This window comes from Rhinolophus hipposideros (assembly GCF_964194185.1).
Source record: "Rhinolophus hipposideros genome assembly, contig: SUPER_9_unloc_1, whole genome shotgun sequence".
NCBI lineage: Eukaryota > Metazoa > Chordata > Mammalia > Chiroptera > Rhinolophidae > Rhinolophus > Rhinolophus hipposideros.
The window spans coordinates 439573-462446 of NW_027669497.1; the positions used below are offsets into that span (position 1 = coordinate 439573).

The window sequence follows — 22874 nt, forward strand, 5'->3', positions numbered from 1 at the left end:
TATATTTGATCCCCTTTACCCTCATCACCCACCCCCCACCCCCTTACCCTCTGGTAACCACTGAATTATTGTCTGTGTCTATGAGTTTTTGTTTCTCATTTGTTTGTCTTGTTCTTTTTGGTTTATATACCACATATCAGTGAAATCATAGGGTTCTCTGCTTTTTCTGTCTGACTTATTTCACTTAGCATTATTCTCTCGAGATCCATCCATGTTGTCACAAATGCTCCTATATCATCTTTCCTTAACGCCGAATAGTATTCCATTGTGTATATGTACCACAACTTCTTTATCCATTCATCTATCGAAGGACATTTTGGTTGTTTCCATGTCTTGGCCACCGTAAACAAAGCTGCAATGAACCTTGGAGTACACGTGTCTCTATAGAGAGATGCTTTTATATTTTTGGGGTAGATACCCAGGAGAGCGATTGCTGGGTCATATGGTAATTCTATTCGTAATTTCTTGAGGGACCTCCACACTGCCTTCCATAGCGGCTGCACCAGTCGGCATTCCCACCAACAGTGTATGAGGGTTCCTTTTTCTCCACAGCCCCTCCAACACTTGTTACTATTTGTTTTGTTGATGAAAGCCATTCTGACTGGGGTGAGGTGATATCTCATTGTGGTTTTCATTTGCATTTCTCAGATGATTAGCGATGTTGAGCATTTTTTCATATGTCTATTTGCCATTTGTATATCCTCTTTGGAGAATTGTCTCTTCAGGTCCTCTGCCCATTTTTCAATTGGGTTGTTTGTTTTTTTGTTGTTGAGTTTCATGAGTTCCTTGTATATTTTGGATATTCGCCCCTTATCAGAGGAACTGTTTGCGAAAATCTTCTCCCATTCAGTTGGTTGCCTCATTATTTTGTCAATAGTTTCTTTTGCTGTGCAGAAGCTTTTCAGTTTCATATAATCCCATTTGTTTATTTTAGTTTTTACTTCCATTGCCTTTGGAGTCAAATTCATAAAATGCTCTTTGAACCCAAGGTCCATAAGTTTAGTACCTATGTTTTCTTCAATGCAGTTTATTGTGTCAGGTCTTATGCTTAAGTCTTTGATCCATTTTGAATTAGTTTTGGTACATGGTGACAGATAGCAGTCCAGTTTCATTCTTTTGCACGTAGCTATCCAATTCTGCCAGCACCATTTATTGAAGAGGCTGTCTTTTCTCCATTGTATGTTTTTAGCTTCTTTGTCAAAAATTATGTGTCCATATTTATGTGGTTTTATTTCTGGGTTCTCAATTCTATTCCATTGGTCTATGTATCTGTTTTTCCGCCAATACCAAGCTGTTTTGATTATTGTAGCCCTGTAGTACAAGGAAAAATCAGGGAGTGTGATACCTCCAGTATTGTTCTTTTTTTTTAATATTGCTATGGCTATTCGGGGTCTTTTGTGGTTCCAAACAAATCTGATGATTTTTTGTTCTATTTCTTTAAAAAATGCCATTGGGATTTTAATGGGGATTGCATTAAATCTGTATATGGCTCTGGGTAATATGGCCATTTTAACTATGTTGATTCTTCCAATCCATGAGCACGGAATGTCTTTCCATTTCTTTGTGTCTTCTTCAATTTCTTTCAAAAATGTCTTATAGTTTTCAGCATATAAATCCTTCACATCCTTGGTTAAGTTTATTCCTAGGTATTTTATTCTTTTTGCTGCAATTGCAAAAGGAATTGTTTTTTTCTATCTCTTTTTCTGAGATTTCATTGTTGGTATATAAGAAAGCAATGGACTTTTGTACGTTGATTTTGTAGCCAGCAACTTTACTGTATTCATTGATTGTTTCTAATAGCTTTTCGGTGGAGTCTTTAGGGTTTTCTATATATAGCATCATGTCATCTGCAAAGAGTGACAATTTAACTTCTTCATTCCCAATTTGGATGCCTTTTATTTCTTTCTCTTGCCTGATAGCTCTGGCGAGGACTTCCAACACTATGTTGAAAAGCAGAGGTGATAGGGGACATCCTTGTCGTGTTCCTGAACGTAGAGCAAAGGGCTTCAGCTTTTCACCATTAATTATGAGATTAGCTGAGGGCTTGTCGTATATGGCCTTTATTATGTTGAGGTATTTTCCTTCTATACCAATTTTAGTAAGTGTTTTAATCATAAATGGATGTTGTATCTTATCAAATGCTTTTTCTGCATCAATTGATAGAATCATATGATTTTTGTCCTTTATTTTGTTTATGTGATGTATCACATTGATGGATTTGCGAATGTTGAACCATCCTTGTGCCCCGGGGATGAACCCCACTTGGTCGTGATGAATAATCTTTTTAATGCATTGTTGTATTCGATTTCCTAGAATTTTCTTTAGCATTTTAGCATCTGTATTCATCAGAGATATAGGTCTGTAGTTTTCTTTTTTTGTGTTGTCCTTACCAGGTTTTGGTATCAGGGTAATGTTGGCCTCATAAAATGAGTTAGGGAGTACTGACTCTTCTTCAATTTTTTGGAAGAGTTTGAGCAGGATTGGTATTAGATCCTCTTTGAAGGTTTGGTAGAATTCACTGGTGAAGCCATCTGGTCCAGGACTTTTGATTTTGGGAAGGTTTTTGATGACTGATTCAATTTCGTTACTGGTGATCGGCCTGTTAAGATTTTCCAGTTCTTCATGATTCAGCCTTGGAAGGCTATATGTTTCTAAGAACTTGTCCATTTCTTCTAAGTTATTAAATTTGGTGGCATATAGTCCTTCATAGTATTCTTGGATAATCCTTTGTATTTCTGTGGTGTCCGCGATAACTTCCCCTTTTTCACTTCTGATTTTGTTAATTAGTGTCTTCTCTCTTTTTATCTTAGTGAGTCTAGCCAAGGGTTTGTCGATTTTGTTAATCTTTTCAAAGAACCAGCTTTTTGTCACATTAATTTTTTCTATTGTCTTTTTGTTCTCTATTTCATTTAGTTCTGCTCTGATTTTTGTTATTTCCTTTCTTCTGCTGACCTTGGGTTTCGCTTGTTCTTCTTTTTCTAGTTTTTTAAGGTGTAACATGAGGTTATTTATTTGGGATTTTTCTTGTTTCTTGAGATAGGCCTGTAATGATATAAATTTCCCTCTTAAAACTGCTTTCGCGGCATCCCAAAAATTTTGGTAGGATGTATTTTCATTGTCATTTGTTTCTATGTATCTTTTGAGCTCTCCTCTAATTTCTTCTTTGACCCAGTCGTTCTTTAATAGTATGTTGTTTAATCTCCATGTATTTGTGTTTTTTCCTGCTTTCTTTTTGCAGTTGATATCCAATTTCAAAGCTTTGTGATCAGAGAATATGCTTGGTATGATTTCAATCTTCTTAAATTTGCTGAGGCTGATTTTGTGTCCCAATATATGGTCTATCCTTCAGAATGTTCCATGTACCCTAGAAAAGAATGTATAGTCTGATGTTTTAGGATGAAGTGCTCTATATATGTCAATGATGTCCAATTCATCTAATGTGTCATTTAGGGCTGCGATTTCGTTATTTATCTTCTGTTTGGATGATCTATCCATAGCTGTCAATGATGTATTTAAGTCCCCTAGTATAATTGTGTTTTGGTCAATTTCTCCCTTTAGTTCTGTTAGTAGTTGCTTGGTATATTTCGGTGCTCCCTGATTGGGGGCATAAATATTGATGACTGTTATGTCTTCTTGTTGTATAGTCCCCTTTACCATTATGAAATGTCCATCTTTGTCTCTTGTTATCTTTTTCACCCTGAAGTCTGTTTCATCGGAAATCATTATGGCTACACCTGATTTTCTCTGGGTACCATTTGCTTGGCGTGTCAATTTCCACCCTTTCACTTTGAGTCTATGCTTGTCCTTGTAGCTGAGATGTGTCTCTTGTAGGCAGCATATGGTTGGGTTTAGTTTTTTGATCCAATCTGCTACTCTGTGTCTCTTTATTGGTGAGTTCAGTCCATTTACATTTAGGGTGATTATTGATATGTGAGGATTTCCTATCATTCTGTCTTTAGTTTTCTGGTAAGGCTGTGTCTCCATTGTTTCTTTGCCTTTTTGTTGTTGTCTGTTATTTCTGTGTGGTGGTATTCTATGATGTTTCCCTCTGTTTCTTCTTTTATTACAGTATATATTTCAGATTGGATGTTTTTTGAGTGGTTACCCTTGAGTTTATGTAAAAGAAAGTTTGATATTTAGAGTATTCCAGTTTTTTCAGTACGCTTACTTTCTCTATTCCCATATTCCAGTTCAGGCCTTTACGCTCCCCCTTTTTATGTTTCGGTTGCCACAAGTTGTCCCTGTTGATGGTGGTCTAATAGCCTCCTTTAGTATTTCGTGTAGTGCAGGTTGTGTATTAGAAAATTCCCTCAGCTTCTGGATGTCTGGAAAGGTCTTTATTCCTCCTTCATATCTAAAAGAGATCTTTGCTGGATATATTATTCTTGGCTCATGATTTCTCTCTTTCAATAGTTTGAATATTTGGTTCCATTCCCTCCTAGCTTGTAGAGTTTCTGCTGAAAAATCTGATGATAATCTAATGGGCTTTCCTTTGTAAGTTACCGTCTTCTTTTCCCTGGCTGCCTTGAGGATTCTTTCTTTGTCATTGATTTTAGACAGCTTCAATACAATGTGCCTTGGTGAAGGCCTGTTGGGATTGAGGTAATTGGGTGTTCTATTTGCTTCTTGGATTCGAGGATCCAGTTCTGTCCACAACTTTGGGAAGTTCTCATCGACGATTTGTTTGAATATATTCTCTGTTCCCTTCCCTCTTTCTTCTCCTTCTGGTATGCCCATTATTCTTATATTGCTCTTTCTGATGGAGTCAGAAAGTTCTTGTAGAGTTCTTTCATTTCTTTTAAGTCTCAAGTCTCTTTCTTCTTCCCTCTGTGTAAATTCCAGGTTCCTATCTTCGATGTCACTGATTCTTTCCTCCATCTGGTCAACTCTACTACCTAAGCTGGATATTTTATTGTTAATTTCTTCTATTGAGTTCTTAATCTCCAGAAATTCTATTTGGTTCTTTTTCAAGATTTCAATCTCTTTTGTAAAATGCTCATGGTGTTCTTTGATTGTGTTTCTGAGTTCATTAAACTGCCTTTCTGTGTTTTCTTGCATCTCGTTCAGTTTTTTCAGAATTGCGATCTTGAATTCTCTGTCATTTAAATCACAAAGGTCCATATCTCTAAGTTCCTTTTCTGGAGACTTTTCACTTTCTTTCTGAGCTATCTTGTTGCCTTGGTTATTCATGGCAATCACTGATTTACTATTTCTCTTCCTAGACATCTACAGGAGTGTCTTCTGCAACAGGTTGATAGGTATGCGAAGAGCTTTTGGAGTTCCAAAGCTCTTTGTGCACCAGATTCAGAGCCCGTTTGTTTCAGCAGTTCTGTTTACTCCTGCAGGGATCCGCCCAGATAGGTGGGGCCAGGGGCGGGGTGAGTTGTGAGAGGTGGCCCAGAGCAATGGCGGCGACCACCACCACAGCCAGTCCTGCTTCCACAGCTCCCTCCCCTTTGCCAGAACTAGTTGAGCTGCGAATCTGTGTCTGCGGTCCACAGTTCTCAGAGCAGCAAATATTCTGTCCTTTGATCCGACACTGCTACTTTAACGCTTCTAGCACCGGGCAGGTGGGGGCAGGGCGAGCTCTGGGAGGGTAGGGAGGGGGCAGCTAGTCTCTGTGCCTAAGGCTTCCGTTCTCCGCTCGGCAGTGAGGTCTTAAACCACCGATTTCAGCCCTCTTCCCTCAGTCTTTGCTCCGAGGTCTGCCGTGAGCGAGCGTTGGGTTCAGCGGTTTTGTATGCTGCCCCCTCAGCCCTGTGGGCCGTAAGCGGAGCCCTAGCAGTCCGAGTCCTTCCCTCTCCCGCAGCTGCGGAGGATCCGGGAGCAGCGGGCTCCGAGCACTGAGCTAGGTCTGCGTCCTGCGCCCGCGCGGCTTCGTCTCCGCACTTCTCCTCTCCCTCCTCCCCCGCTCGCGCGATTCACCCACCTGGAGGTGAATTCAGTAGTCGGCCTCTTCGTCTTGCCTGTCTGCTGTGCAAGGAGTCCTTTGTGGAGTTATTGTTGTCAGATTCGTTGTAAATTCCAGGGGAGCGTTACAGAGGCTCACCTCACGCCGCCATTTTTTTTGATCTCTTGATTAGTGTTTTAATGGCCTGTTTGATTATGTGGTATTGATGCATGGGCCCTGGCCTGTATAAGCAAGAGCGACACAGATTTTCTTTTCACTGATATGGTGAAATACTCCATAGTCAAATCAACACTTGTTCTGGACCTATTCTGTAACCAGCACGATGTGAGTTAATCCTCAGAATAGCTTTGTGAAGGAAGGGAATCTTCATCTTCAGAGATAAGTAAATGGAGACCAAGACAGTCTAGGCAGCATGACTTGCAGTAGCCAGGGAGAAGTTTGAGGGTTTGATGCAAAATCCACTTGGCTCCAAAGCTGATGATGCTCTTGGCTGCTCTCTATAAAAATATGTCCGTGAGATTCTATGCCCATGTCCATGATGCATTGACCAAAGTAAAGAAAGGAGCCGTGTCTATAAAAGATAGGATCCTTTCTTTACTCTGGTCAAAAGCAGAGATTCTTAAAAACCATATAGTCAAATGTCAAGTTTCAGAAAGTTTTTAGTTTTGTTTTTTAAATGTAAAATTTTTCATTTCTGTTACAGCTGACATTCAATATGATGTGAGCCTCAGGTGTACAGCATCGTGATTAGGCATTTATATAATGTGCAAACTGGTACCCCGATTAGTGTGGTATCCCTGACACCGTACTTCGTTATTACAATCTTATTTACTGTATTCTTTGTGCTGTACTTGAAATCTTCACAACTATTTTATATCTGCCACTTTATACTTCTTAGTGTTGTTTCCATTTCAAGCATTCCTTTAACAATCCTTGAACCAGGCAACGATCCGTTAGTTCTCTGCTCCTATGAGTTTGTTTCCCTTTTCTCTGTTCATTTATTTCGTTTTGCATATCACCAATAAGTGAAATCATGTGGTGTTTGTCTTTCTCTGTCTGACTTTTTTCACTTAGAATAATACCCTCTAGGTCCACACAGGTTGTCACAAACGATAAGTATTTATTCTTCATTACAGAAAAGTAGCATTTTGTTATATATATGTCCATCTTCTTCTTTCTCCAAGATGATGGATCCTTTGGTTACTTTCTTATCTGGACTATTGAAAATAATGCGGCAAACAATAAAAAAAAAATAATGTGGCAACGACCATAGAAATGCATGTTGTTTTCAAATTAGTGTTTTGGATTTCTGTGGAGGAAAACCCAGGGAAGGGACTGCTGTGCCACATGGTAGTTCTATTTCTAAATTTTTGAGGAACTTCCATATTGTTTTCCATTGTCTGCCTGGATTTGCAGTCTCACCAACAGTGCACGAGGACTCCGTTTTCTTCACATCCTCACCAACACTTGTTGCTTGTTGATTCATGGATGATGGCCATTCTGACAGTTGTGAGGTGGTAGCTCATTGTGTTTTTAATTTGCATTGCTCTGATGATTAGTGACACGGAGCATGTTTTCGTATGTCTCTTGGCTATCTGTGTGACCTCTTTGGAGAAAAGTCTATTCAGGTACTCTTCTCATTTTGTAATTGCATTGTTCGTCTTTTGGTGTTAAGGTTTATGAATTCCTTATATGTTTTGGATGTCAACTCTTTATCAAATATATCAGTGGCAAATATTTTCTCCATTCTTCCCGTCGTGACTTCATGTTGTTGTTGGTTTCCTTTGCGGTGAAGAAAGTTTGTAGTTTGATTGTCGTGTGTATGGGTCTTGCATTCTTAACCATTCAGCTACCTTATGTCTTTTCTGGAGCATTTAATCTATTTACATTTAAAGTAATTATTTGTAGGTACGTAGTTATTGGCATTTTCTTATTCACTTCTCCCCCTCCTGCTCTTTCTCCTCCTTCTCCTCATCCTCCTTTTTTTTCTAGTCGTGGTTTTACATTTCTTGTGATAGTGGTTTCCTGGTGCTGAACTGCAACACCTCCTTTTTCTCTGGCAAGCTCTTTTCCTCTCGTTTGATTCGAAATGAGAGCCTTGCTGGATACAGTGCTCTTGGTTGTAAATTATTGCGTTTCATCACATTTCTATATTTCTTCCCCATTCCTCTGTCCTTCGGATTTACTTTTGAGAGATCACCTGACAGTCTTATGCAAGCTCCCTTGTATGTACCTAACTGCTTTTCTCTTGCTGGTTTTAATATCTCTCTGTGTCTTTACCCTTTGGTGTTTTAATTCTGGTATGTCTTGGTCTGGGCCTGTTTGCTTTATTTTGTTTGGAGCTCTGTGTGTTTCCTACTCTTGCGTTTCCTTCAACAGGTTAGGGAAGATTTCCGTCATTATTTATTCAAATAGGTTTTCAATTCCTTTCTGTCTCTCTCTTCTCCTTTTGATAGCCTTACGAGTGCTGTTACACTTTATCTTGTCCCAGAAGTCCCTTAAAGCCTTCTCTCTCTCGTTCTTTTTGACACATAATCATTTTTCATATCTTTTTCTTCTGTTCTGATTGTGTGTTTTCTGCTCCCTTGTCTTCCAAATCACTGATTTGAACGTCTGCTTCAACCAAATCTGGTGCTGATTCCATCTATTAATTACTCATTTCAGATGTTGTATTTTTCATAGTCGACTTTCGTTAATGATTTCCATGTCCATTTTTTAGGTTTGCTGTCTCTGTTGATGTGTTACAACGTTTATCTACTTTTCCCCAAAGTTCATTGACATCCTTAGAAGTAGTATTTTGAACTGTGTGTCTGGTAAATAACTTGTCTCCATTAGGTTTAGTTCTTTCTCTAGTTTTTTTTTCCTGGTCTTTCATTAGAGAAAAATTTCTTTCTCTCTTCTTTTTTCACTTCCTCTCTGTGTTTGTTTCAGAGTTTATGTGGATCTTCTAATTCTCCTCATCTGGACAGTATTGCCTTATATACCAGGTGTCGTGTGGCGCCCAGTGGTACAGGCCCCAGTTACCTGAGCCTTGTGTTCCAGAAGCTCATGTGGGTGATGTGTGCCCTCCTGTTGTACTTGAGCCTTATTGCTGTTGGCACATCTGGGTGTGGAATTGACCCTCAGGACGACTGGCTGTGACGACAGTAGATGAACCCCTGTGTGTGGGCTGACCTCGCAGAGTGAGATCGGCTGTAGCAGGGCTCCGGTGTCTGCTCAGTCCATGGCTTGGCTTTGTCATTTGTGAAGCTAATTTGGTCATGTTCTGGTGTCACTTGAAGCTGGTCCCAAGGTGTGTTGGATTTGGGGCTCTTGTGAGGGGCTGTCTGGCAGGCCCAGATCAGCTGCTGCTTGTGCCCAACCGGGAGCCACTAGGGGAAGGTACAAAGTGACCTGTTGTTGGTAGCTGCGTTTGTGAGTTTGTAGGCAGCTGCGAGGCGCTATGTCGTGAAGCAAGACAGGCTGATGGATAGGCTCCTAGAAAGAAATGGAACTCCTCAATATCATAAATGGTGCCCGAGTGGCTGTTGTAAACTAGAATTGTGATGATGCAAACCTCTGTTTACTGAGTGACTCCCCATGACGTGAGGGTAGAATTCATCTGCTAGCATGACACGTGCCTTCTTTGATTTGGTTCTGATTCTGCAGTTGTCTCTCCATCCCATTCTCAGAGTTCCAGGCTTACCCCATTCTTCTTCTGCCCTCACTTACAATATGTTGTTTCATACGCAGGCTTTTGCGCCCGCTGCCCTTTCTGGACTCCCCTTCATGGTTTCCCTCCGCACCTCGTATGTCTTTCAAGATGCAGCCCTGTTTTTGCAGCATGTGGTACAACTGATTGTTGTTTCTTTTGTGCCCGTACCATACTTTATTGATCTGAGGTGTAGGACTGGAGAGCGGTACTTTTCTGTTCTGATTGTTTTCACAAATTATAGTATATCGACCTCTACTAGAATATAGGACAAAATCTTTCATTTCTATTTCCAGCTTCCCCTGGGTCTATGCCTATGATTTGATGGCTATGATAGCGGTTTGTTGTCTTACTGACTGAAGGACTGAGTGAGCGAGTGAACGAGTAAATGAATACGATGTTTTCTGAAGTTGGGTTTTTCTTTTCTTTTTTTTAATAGAAAGAAGCAACCAAGCCGCCAATTGGAAAAAGAGAAAAAGGTGTGGATATTATTGAAAGTGCTCCACAAGAGCAAACAAAAACTGATATCTTGACTTGTGTTGATGGAGCACACCAAAATAATACAAGTGATAATTTAGTGACTATCTATGAATTCTTTCTAGCTTAAGTGCTGCTATACACAAATCTAACACGTGTAGATCCAACTGTGATTTTCATTTCTTATAAGCATTTGTTCCTATCTTTTTTGCAAAAGTATCCCCATTACTAACAACTGCTTCTTCTTGCAAATGCTTCGACCCCCTGAAATTCTTTTCTGCTGTTACTTTTATGGAAATATTCATGACTTGGATGTGTATTTAAAATGCATAGAAATATATGTTCACATTAATGTTCTGTGACGTTTTATAGTTAAAACATCGGCATTAAGATTGAAAGAAGAAGCTGAAAAATTATGTTGGGATTCTGAGGTACTGTCATTCACTACTATTATTTTTATCATTATTATTTTAAATGTCACCATCCGGTGATGTTAAAACATAAAAGGTATCGTTTGACTATACTTTCTTACCTCTGCATTTCCCCACCTAAATTATTTTATTATGGTATAGCCTATAATTAATAAAATACATATGTGCTGAATATAATGAGACTGCATAGTACAGCTTGGCTAACTTGCATGGGTCACTGAAGGCGGTCGGTGTAGAATAGTATAAAACGAGAAGGCTTCCAAGTCATAAGGAATCAGTTGGGTTCTGAAGTTAAGTTTACCTAAAAGCTAAAGAATCATTCCAGCTTGAAGTATGCCCAAATGCATGCTTCTGTGGTTTTTACGGTTGTGTAAATGTCCTAATGAGATTCAGAAAGAAAGAATTTGGAATTTAGGGTTTTTTATACCTTGGAATTTGAAAAGATAATGCCTGCTACATGCAAGTATTATTGTATTTGTATTCTCCAATAGATCTGCAAGGAACTTTTCCAGGGAAGGAAGAGCATTGTTAATAGTAATACTGTGCAGGATTATACTAACAACAATCGGCCGAGTGCTGCTTTAATACACAACAACTGTCCTGTTCAGTTAAAATAGCATGCATTGAGTATCTTGATGGCAACCATGCTTGTAGTAATAGAAGTACAAAGTAATGATGAGCCAATGTGAGATGACAGCTGTGAAAAGAGACAGGAGGAGTGTGATCTTCTGATATAGGCAGCTGCTGCCTACTGGTGTAGACACTGTGTTTGACGATAAGAACACACTAGAACCCTGGATAGGTCACTTACTAGCTGTGGGATCTGGGGGAAACTTCTTTTTAACCTGTTGGATGTCAGTGACCTCATTCATCATAAAGGTACTTATGCCTACCTTTCAGGGTGTGAAATGAACTAATGTGGTAACAAATGTGAAAACACTTTGTGAAGTGTAAAGGGAGCTATAGAAATGTAAAATCAATGATCACAGTGGGTGGTAGTGACTTACCAAATGGTGGGGACACTTTTTGTAAACCTGAAGGACAATCAAATGGCTGTAGTGTGAAGAACAGAGTGGAAAAGTTAGAAGGGGCATGTGGATTTCTAATGTGGGGGATGCTAAACTTCAGGAGACTGTGATAGGCGATACCCTGTTGATGTGTAGTGTTTCGGTACTTGAGGCTCTATTGGTGCGAGCTCAGTGTTTTGACCTGAAGTAAATGTCTGTGTGGGATACTGCCACGTGAAGCATGAGAAGGAGCCAGTCATGTGAAGGTCTAGGAGCGAAACCTGCTGGGCAGGGACAGCAATGGATCCTGTGGGTTCATCATTTTATTCTAGTGTCTTGGAATGGTCAGGAAGCAGGAAGAGGGTCAACCACCATCAAACCATTTTTATATTTGTTTTTTGTGTGGATAAGAAATAAACTGTGCATGGCAGATGCCTGGTACATTTGAGATGGTTAATATATAAATGTTCTTATTTTACCCTGATTAGATCTTATTAAACTTTTTGAAAAGTTGCATAACTATATATAACATTTTCCTATTATTTGTTTAAATATAACTTAAAGAAAGGTTTTTCTTACACCTTTGTCATTCTGTTTAACCACTTTTCCTATCAAAATTTTTATCAAATAAGAGTTTGGTTTTGCCAAGCACTTGTTGACCTAGATGAAGTAGGTTCTAATATGTTCTGTTTAGACTCCACAGGACATACACCAAGGTTTCTTACCATGTCGGTCAAGTATCTTGTTTTAACACTAAAAAAACAAACAAAAAGAATGTATCATTAGAAATATTTCAAAGTATAGGAAGTACACTTTTCAAGGTATTTAGTTCGCTGCAAAAGTAATTGCAGTTTAAAAGGTTTTAAAAAATTGCACAAACTGCAATATCATTTGTACCAACCTAATATTTGCTTAAATACCTATTTTTCAAAAAGTCCTTTTCTTGGAGTTTATAACGTTAATATTGTTATCCTGAATTGTTAGCTAGAGATTGCATGAAGTGTCCATTAGTTACTAATCATCTTGTTTCCTAACCCCTTCAGCCGAGCATTGAATTGGAAGATCCTGTTCCTAACAAAGCTGTAGGAATGGATTTGGTGCAACTCTTCGGACCAGGTACACTTTGTAATACCAATTTAATTTTGCGCAGGAGTACGCAAGGACATGTGACATGCTTGCAGTCTTCTCTTTCTCATTCCTTTTTTTTGTTACAAATTTAATTGAAGGATTTGACATAAATAATGTGATGTCATTGTTGGTATCGGTGTTTGAGAAAAGGTATTCACAGGAATAAGAAAATGAGATTTTAAATTGGTGACTTCACTAAGATGGTTCTCCGTTTGTTCCATAGCCTAAATGTCCCAGTTTAAAATCCCTGTACTTAATAGCGTTACCAGAGGTCAATTATCACACTGGAAGATTTTTCCAGCGTTTTCAAATGGTCATTTGAATTTTGACGTTTACCCAAGTTAGCCTCAGTTGCTACCATGACAATTGTTTTTTAACTTTACTTCCTCTTAGTGTTGTAACACTGATGGTCTTAAGCCAACCAGATGTTCTGCTGAGCAGACACTGGCGGCATGTGTATGTGCGCCTATGGTGTCTTCGATTATTAAAAATGGGAGAAGTAGTTAATGGTAATGAATATTTGGTAGACACAATCTTTGAAAACAGGAATTCTGAAGCTTTTGTGCCTTGGGATGCTTTTATGCGATTAAAAATTATTGAGCATTCCAAAGAACATTTTTAAGTCGGTAGGCTCCATACATAGTGACAATATTAGAAATAAAAACTGAACAATTTAAAATAGGAGCACACACAGTCATGCATTCTGTGAGCCATTGGAGCTACGACCCAGTAACCGTAGACCTATGATGTCACCATCAGAGCTGTGATATCACGGCTGTGGAAAACTCTACTGTACACTTAGAAGAGAATGAGAGTGAAAATGGCAAATGACATTCAGTATTTCTGTGAAAATAGTTTTGACCTTTTCGGGCCCCTCGACTGACAGACCTTGGGACTTCACGGATTCTCACATGACATTGGAAACCACCGTCTTAAATGATGTACGGGCTTCCTGGATGTGAAGTGATAAAAGAGGCTTTAAAGCTTCACTTCTACAGTGTGGTTTTCTTTCACTTGTCTCGTAGATTTAAGCTGAGATTTTGTTTAAAAAGCAAAAGGAAAATGTTTTGTTATGTATTTGTTTTCTGTCTCATGGTGCCCTGTATTCTTTGGAGCTAATGTATACCTAGTTTGATCGTATTTTTTTTTAAGATTTTTTTTTTATTGGGGAAGGGGAACAGGACTTTATTGGTGAACAGTGTATTTCCAGGACTTTTTTCCAAGTAAGGTGTTGTCCTTTCAATCTTAGTTGTGGAGGGTGCCATTCAGCTTCAACTTGTTGTCCTTTCAGTCTTATTGGTGGAGGGCGCAGCTCAGCTCCAGGTCCAGTTGCCATTAGTAGTTGCAGGGGGCGTAGCCCACCATCCCCTGCGGGACTCGAGGAACTGAACCGACAACCTTGTGGTTGAGAGTCCACTGGCCCCTGTGGGAATCGAACCGGCAGCCTTCGGAGTTAGGCGCATGGAGCTCTAACCACTTGAGCCACCGGTCTGGCCCTGATCGTATTTTACTTGGAAACAATAAGGTCACCCAAGCCTGTCATTTGTCATTTGAATTTCAATTATCAAAGGCTTAAAAAATGAATTCTGAACGTATTGGAGCATTTAGAAAAGACCATTTTCTTGTAATAAGTAGTTTCTTATTTGAAATAGTACGATTCATTGAAACTTGTTTTAAACCCATGTTTGTCACACATATTTAAACTTAAGCGGTTAGACATAACTTTTGATAATGACAAAAAGATTCATACCCACACCATTTTAACTATTAAGAAGAAAAGCTTTAATTGGAAACACATTATATAACAGAAATTGCTGAGTGACAATAGTTAATTCAACTTAACTTACGTGAATGGCAAGTATAGGACAACTAAAATAAAATGTACTAAGAAGGAACAGAGTGTTTGGGAGAAAGGAGGACGTGGGACTGCTTCTCTGAAGAAGGACGTTTTACAAGATGGTCAGCTTTGTGTTATTTTTACCTCCTCATAAACGAAAATTTTATTTTCAGATTCTTCCAGCTGGAATGTTGCTTCTTTGATTTTCAATCATGAAACTTGTCAAAGATCCTGGGATTCGAAATTTCGTGATAAATGGCCATTTGTCACACACTCATTTAGAAAACCTCTGTCAGCATCCACAGAGTTTGGACAGATGGCCGCAATAGACAAACGAAAGACGCAAATTGGAGGTGTGTTCCTCTTACATAATTCTTCCCTCCATGACTAGTGTGAATCACAGCCACCAGGAAACAGAGAAAGCAAAGAAGGAAATAAAAAACACAGAAAGAGTTCAACCCTAGCCTATCTCTGTGTAGGATGATCGTAGTTCTGAATTTCCTACAGTCATTTTGTAGCAAAATCTGCTTTATGTTTACTCTGTTTACACAACTTACAGCCAAATAGAATAACTTTTAGCAGGACATTGGCATTCTTCCTCAATCAGAGTAACATAAGGAAATAAGAAAGGGAATAAGGAGAAAGTGTGATTCCATTTAGACTAGTATTTAGCGTACACTGGGGAGTATATATGCATACATACACACATATGTAGGTACATACGTATATATGTATATATATCTGTGCATATGTGTATGTGTATGAATATATATTAAAATATATATGTGTGTATACACACACACACACACACACACAGACAGACATAGAGCAGAGGAAGTAAAAGTTCTTCATGTATTAATTGCCCACCAGTTGTATCAGTAACATTCACTCTACTATAGTCTTCAGGGGTGTTCCCAAAGAAACATTTTTACATCACTTGAATCTGATGCTTTGAAAGTTCTGTGTTTTTCTGTTGTGTATTTACAATGTATGTAAATGTTTTCTTTAACAGTGGATGAGTGTCCTAAATGCGACCCTGCAAGCAGGTAGGATTTTATGGATTTCTAAAATTGCACGTTAACTGAGAGACTGCCCAGAGAAGCCAGTAAGCTTTAATGAGTGTTCTGCTCTGGGCTAGACCCAATATTATGTGCCTAACTTTGGTAATCCCAGGTCGTCGGCACAGTAGATTCGCAAAGTAGCTGTGCTGTTCGGCCTAGTTTTTATTCATTAGACGAGTGTGGTTCCGGGAGGTGGATTAACTGACCCCTGGTTCCATTGTTACCAAGAGGCTGACCCGTGATGTGACCTTCAGCCTGCTTGGCTTCCCAAGTCTGTTCTCTTGTCCCTCGGCCTGTACTGAGAAGTGCCTGGACAGGTCTGGATTCAAGATTCAGGTGCACGTCAGGTGGCCTCAGAGAGTCCCGTTTAGTGATGCCTTAGTGCTGATTTAGAAGTTTCCTACCAAGCCCAGTTAGCCCAAGCTCTTGTCTGAATGTACTTGACAGTTGCAGCAGTCACGAGAACCTTGTTTTCACCATCAGTGTTTAGGGCAGATCTCAGTTCGTTGTGGCCACCAAACCACAGGTTGTACATAAGCAAGACCTAATCAGATAAATGTTTTCAGGTATAATGCGACGTACACTTCTTGGGATGAATCGTTGTTCTGTAAGTGAAGAACATCTATGTATAGACCATGTTGTGTTAATGCAGCACAAATTGAGATGATATTTCTAATTGATTCCTCTACTGACTGACTTCCCAGCCTGTGTTTCCCTTCTGGCTAATACCTTTCCCTTGTTGTAGGAAGTTTTTTCTCTTTTTCCAGAGTCTTTCTTCCTTTTTCCATGAGTTTTCTTGATTTTTTTCCCCTTTTCTCTGCATTCTCGGGGTATTATTGTTGCCGTTGTTGTGTTATTTTTTTTCCACTTCTGCCAGCTAAGTGTTCTCCATTTTTCTTGACAGAATCAAAAGTACATAGAATTCCAGGTGTTAAAGGAATGTTAGCAATTAATTATTCAAAACACCCCCTAGTACTTCATGCTGCCATTAATGTTTTGGTCAAGTAGTTGATCACATGAGGAGTTTGAGCCCCAAGAGATTAAAGTGACTTATTTGAGTATAGTGAGTGATGAAATGAGATTAACTGTAGGTTTCTACGCCCAGCACACTTCCTTCTTTATCATTCTTTGGGTGAGTGTTTTAATTATGGAGAGGTCTAGTGACTGCAGTGGAAGAGGATAAGAATGGAATTAGCAGGGGAATCCAAGTCTCAATAGGACCAACACTGGGTTGGAATAGGAATAAGGCTTTTAGATTAGAGATCAGAGATCAGATAAGGGAAAAGAGATCAGAATAGTAGGGTATGACAAGGTAAAGAGAAATTACAAGCAAGAAGGACACCGGATGTTGGTAGTTGTCTAAAGAAGCAGATTAAAGTAATGGGTTCAAGGGCGTCTGAACAGGTTGGTGCTTTTTCGTTTGTTGAATTGGAGGAACCAGCAAAACTTAAGGTTGTATGAAAACATATTAAACCTTTGAGCCTCTGGAAACATTCTCTTTATAGCAAGTAGAATTGTGGTATTATCCACCTGCACCCGAAATTACAGAGGGGGTCCCCTCGAGTCCAAAGGCACTGGAGATTGCTGAACTACATAGATCTATGGCCCACGGCAGGTGTCTCGTCACCTCCACCTCTTTTCCCAACGGGCTGATGTCCTTCCCATGGAGATGGAGGGTTGGGCAGAGGGAGGACTGATTGTGAAAACAGTAATGGAGTTGGGTAGGTGGTAACATGCCTGTGTTGGGAGTGGATGACTGAGGCTCCATTGAGCTTATTTTCCAGGAACAGGGAAATAGAAAAGTCCTACTGTGGGTCATTTGAGCCCAACCTTGTTTCAGGAGTCTATGCCTTCGTAGGCTGAAGTTTTCAAGGTTGGAGATTGCCAGGAAGCTGTGCGGACAAGTGATCGGAGAGTGGGGAGGCTAACAACATACATATTTGTTCTTTGACTTTTGTACGTGTAACTTGCAAACATTTCACACATTTCAGGGAACTCACTGTAGTGTTTCAGGGTGAAAGGAAGGAATGGAGTCTATTTAATAACTGCGTTCTACATTAAAGACGCAAGACTGCCGTTTTTGACCCACACAGATTAATCTTTGAACCAGGGACAGACCATGGAGAAGGGTCAGTGTATAGTTCTACCTCGATTTAGCTCATTGCTTTTGTCCCAGTTCAGGTTCCTCTTGTCAGCTATTAATTGCGTTTTCAATTCAGCCCTGGGGACTTTTGGTGAAAACAAGGTACTGTCAGGTGTTGCCAACATGTTGGCTGTCATTCTTTGTTATGGAAACTTAGAGTGTATCTTCATTAACTCGTGCATGAGTTGGGAGTGGTGCATTCAGAAATAGATAACTGATCGCTTTTCTAGAACATCATCTAAATTTTAATCATATCAAGAAACTTCATTTCATATGCAGATAGCTGAATTTTACTCCTTTTGTTGTTGTTGTTGTTGCTTTTGTAAAGAAATGAATTCACTTGTTTCTGTTGTGTATCTTTACCCTGAACTCTTTCCTGGAAACGTGGCAGTGATGATTCATGGTCTACATTAGACGATCGACTCTTCAATGTTGATACCAAGGTAAAAGTCTCCTGTGTGAAATTAACTTTTGTGCTCTTAATTTAGTTTTGTGTAGCACTGAGTTGTAAAATTTAGTAGTGCTCCACCTATCATTGTTTTATGTTTGTTATGGAAAATTGGTCAGCGTGAAACATTTTATAACATATGACCATTTGACGCTTCATTGTTTTGTTGTTGTTCTTTTAACTTTAATAAGTATTGAAGATGGGAGCTGAGAAAAAGAAGGGGCTGGGATATGTATAGTGATAGTAAAATTCTACAGGGAGTTTTCCCACAGTGACAGAGATATGCAATTTGGTTAAGGGTAAGGATTTTTAATGTGACTTTTACGTTATACCAGCCTGACTTTTATCATACTCGTGCCTAAATGAAATCTTTAGTGGATTCCGGTACTCATTGTAACAGTCATGAAATCTTGCTGGTAGTTTTCAGTTTTAAAACTGTATAGCATAAGACATATAGTTTTATTTTTTTACACTTTGTATGTTGGTATCCTATCCTTGTTAGGAGGGAGTGTTTTCTCCATTTTTTTTTCATTGACATTCCGTGGACATTCCATATTGTTTTATATTAGTTTCCGGTATACTAGGTTCATCGTTTAGACTAAAATAATAGTAGAGTTTTGAAGTTTCGAATTCACGTTCTCCATCTCAAAACTCATATTACAAAGGGATTGGACAATGATCTAAATCATTGCATTGTGAATATATTTAAGTGTCTTCATCTAATTGAAGAGTACATGTTTTGCATAAAATAATAACCAATTTGAAAAGCAGAGATTTTTTTTCCCAAGTTTAGTGTTTTAATGGCGTGTTTTATTATGTGGTATTGATGCATGGGCCCTGGCCCGTATAAGCAAGAGCGACACAGATTTTCTTTTCACTGATATGGTGAAATACTCCATAGTCAAATCAACACTTGTTCTGGACCTATTCTGTAACCAGCACGATGTGAGTTAATCCTCAGAATAGCTTTGTGAAGGAAGGGAATCTTCATCTTCAGAGATAAGTAAATGGAGACCAAGACAGTCTAGGCAGCATGACTTGCAGTAGCCAGGGAGAAGTTTGAGGGTTTGATGCAAAATCCACTTGGCTCCAAAGCTGATGATGCTCTTGGCTGCTCCCTATAAAAATATGTCCGTGAGATTCTATGCCCATGTCCATGATGCATTGACCAAAGTAAAGAAAGGAGCAGTGTCTACAAAAGATAGGATCCTTTCTTTACTCTGGTCAAAAGCAGAGATTCTTAAAAACCATATAGTCAAATGTCAAGTTTCAGAAAGTTTTTAGTTTTGTTTTTTAAATGTAAAATTTTTCATTTCTGTTACAGCTGACATTCAATATGATGTGAGCCTCAGGTGTACAGCATCGTGATTAGGCATTTATATAATGTGCAAACTGGTACCCCGATTAGTGTGGTATCCCTGACACCGTACTTCGTTATTACAATCCTATTTACTGTATTCTTTGTGCTGTACTTGACATCTTCATGACTATTTTATATCTGCCACTTTATACTTCTTAATCCTTTTTCCATTTCAATCATTCCCTTAACAATCCTCGAACCGGGCAAGGATCAGTTCGTTCTCTGCTCCTATGAGTTTGTTTCCCTTTTCTCTGTTCATTTATTTTTTTTTTTTTGGACATAACCAATAAGTGAAATCATGTGGTATTTGTCTTTCTCTGTCTGACTTTTTTCACTTAGAATAATACCTTCTAGGTCCACACATGTGTCACAAACGATAAGTATTTATTCTTCATTACAGACAAGTAGCATTTTGTTATATATATATGTCCATCTTCTTCTTTCTCCAAGATGATGGATTTTTTGGTTACTTTCTTATCTGGACTATTGAAAATAATGCGGCAAAACAATAAAAAAAGAGAAAAAGACAATAATGTGGCAACGACCATAGAAATGCATATTGCTTTTCTAATTAGTGTTTTGGATTTCTGTGGAGGAAAACCCAGAAGAGGGACTTCTGTGCCACATGGTAGTTCTATATCTAAATTTTTGAGGAACTTCCATATTGTTTTCCATTGTCTGCCTGGATTTGCAGTCTCACCAACAGTGCACGAGGACTCCGTTTTTTTTCATATCCTCACCAACACTTGTTGCTTGTTGATTCATGGATCATGGACATTCTGACAGTTGTGAGGTGGTAGCTCATTGTATTTTTAATTTGCATTGCTCTGATGATTAGTGACACGGAGCATGTTTTCGTATGTCTCTTGGCTATATGTGTGACCCCTTTGGAGAAAAGTCTATTCAGGTACTCTTCTCATTTTGTAATTGCATTGTTCGTCTTTTGGTGTTAAGGTTTATGAGTTCCTTATATGTTTTGGATGTCAACCCTTTATCAAATATATCATTGGTAAATATCTTCTCCATTCATCCGGTCGTGACTTCATGGTGTTGTTGGTTTCCTTTGCGGTGAAGAAAGTTTGTAGTTTGATTGTCGTGTGTATGGGTCTTGCATTCTTAACCATTCAGCTACCTTATGTCTTTTCTGGAGCATTTAATTTATTTACATTTAAAGTAATTATTTGTAGGTACGTAGTTATTGGCATTTTCTTATTCACTTCTCCCCCTCCTGCTCTTTCTCCTCCTTCTCCTCATCCTCCTTTTTTTTCTAGTCGTGGTTTTACATTTCTTGTGATAGTGGTTTCCTGGTGCTGAACTGCATCACCTCCTTTTTCTCTGGCAAGCTCTTTTCCTCTCGTTTGATTCTAAATGAGAGCCTTGCTGGATACAGTGCTCTTGGTTGTAAATTATTGCGTTTCATCACATTTCTATATTTCTTACCCATTCCTCTGGCCTTCAGATTTACTTTTGAGAGATCACCTGACAGTCTTATGCAAGCTCCCTTGTATGTACCTAACTGCTTTTCTCTTGCTGTTTTTAATATCTCTCTGTGTCTTTACCCTTTGGTGTTTTAATTCTGGTATGTCTTGGTCTGGGCCTGTTTGGCTTTATTTTGCTTGGAACTCTGTTTTTCCTACGCTTGTGTTTCCTTCAACAAGTAAGAGAAGATTTCCGTCATTATTTACTCAAATAGGTTTTCAATTCCTTTCTGTCTCTCTCTTCTCCTTTTGATAGCCTTACGAGTGCTGTTACACTTTATCTTGTCCCAGAAGTCCCTTAAAGCCTTCTCTCTCTCTTGTTTTTTTTTGACCCATAGTCATTTTTCATATCTATTTCTTCTGTTCTGATTGTGTATTTTCTGCTCCCTTGTCTTCCAAATCACTGATTTGAACGTCTGCCTCAACGAAATCTGGTACTGATTCCATCTATTAATTACTCATTTCAGATGTTCTATTTTTCATGTTTGACTTTCGTTAATGATTTCCATGTCCATTTTTTATGTTTGCTGTCTCTGTTGATGTGTTACAACGTTTATCTACTTTTTCCCAAAAGTTCATTGAGTGTCCTTAGAAGTAGTATTTTGAACTGTGTGTCCTGTAGATAACTTGTGTTCATTAGGTTTAGTTCTTTCTCTAGTTTTTTTTTCCTGGTCTTTCATTAGAGAAATTTTTTTTCTCTCATCTTTTTTCACTTCCTCTCTGTGTTTCTTTCTGTGTATTCTGTGGATCTGCCAATTCTCCTCATCTTGACAGTATTGCCTTATGTACCAGGTGTTGTGTGTGGCCCAGTGGTACAGACCCCGGTTACCTGAGCCTTGTGTTCCAGAAGCTCATGTGGTTGGTGTGTGCCCTCCTGTTGTACTTGAGCCTTATTGCTGTTGGCACATCTGGGTGTGGAATTGACCCACAGGACGACTGGCTGTGACTGCAGTAGATGAACCCCTGTGTGTAGGCTGACCTCGCAGAGTGAGATCGGCTGTAGCAGGACTCCGGTGTCTGCTCAGTCCATGGCTTGGCTTTGTCATTTGTGAAGCCAATTTGGTGCTGTTCTGGTGTCACTTGAAGCTGGTCCAAGGTGTGTTGGATTTGGGGCCTCTTGGGAGGGGCTGTGGGGCAGGCCCAGGTCAGCTGCTGTTTGTGCCCTATCGGGAGCCACCTAGGGGAAGCTACAGAGTGACCTGTTGTTGGTAGCTGTGTTCGTGATTTGTAGGCAGCTGCGAGGCGCTATGTCGTGAAGCAAGACAGGCTGATGGATAGGCTCCTAGAAAGAAATGGAACTCCTCAATATCATAAATGGTGCCCGAGTGGCTGTTGTAAACTAGAATTGTGATGATGCAAACCTTTGTTTACTGAGTGATTCCCCATGACGTGAGGGTAGAATTCATCTGCTAGCATGACACGTGCCTTCTTTGATTTGGTTCTGATTCTGCAGTTGTCTCTCCATCCCATTCTCAGAGTTCCAGGCTTACCCCATTCTTCTTCTGCCCTCACTTACAATATGTTGTTTCATACGCAGGCTTTTGCGCCCGCTGCCCTTTCTGGACTCCCCTTCATGGTTTCCCTCCGCACCTCGTATGTCTTTCAAGATGCAGCCCTGTTTTTGCAGCATGTGGTACAACTGATTGTTGTTTCTTTTGTGCCCGTACTATACTTTATTTATCTGAGGTGTAGGACTGGAGAGCGGTACTTTTCTGTTCTGATTGTTTTCACAAATTATAGTATATCGACCTCTACTAGAATATAGGACAAAATCTTTCATTTCTATTTCCAGCTTCCCCTGGGTCTATGCCTATGATTTGATGGCTATGATAGCGGTTTGTTTTCTTACTGACTGAAGGACTGAGTGAGCGAGTGAATGAGTAAATGAATATGATGTTTTCT

The 22874-nt window shown here is 39.3% G+C and overlaps 1 protein-coding gene across 1 annotated transcript in view; it reads left to right on the top strand.

The window, feature by feature from the left end:
- LOC308502944 (uncharacterized protein) overlaps positions 1 to 22874 on the top strand; it is a 171627-nt gene that overhangs the window by 32076 nt on the left and 116677 nt on the right. Inside the window, exons 10-15 of the mRNA XM_081080747.1 lie at positions 10042 to 10081; positions 10452 to 10510; positions 12561 to 12633; positions 14656 to 14835; positions 15495 to 15528; positions 18078 to 18129. Of these exons, the coding sequence (XP_080936873.1) occupies positions 10042 to 10081; positions 10452 to 10510; positions 12561 to 12633; positions 14656 to 14835; positions 15495 to 15528; positions 18078 to 18129 (438 nt within the window). The remainder of the gene's footprint in view (positions 1 to 10041; positions 10082 to 10451; positions 10511 to 12560; positions 12634 to 14655; positions 14836 to 15494; positions 15529 to 18077; positions 18130 to 22874) is intronic.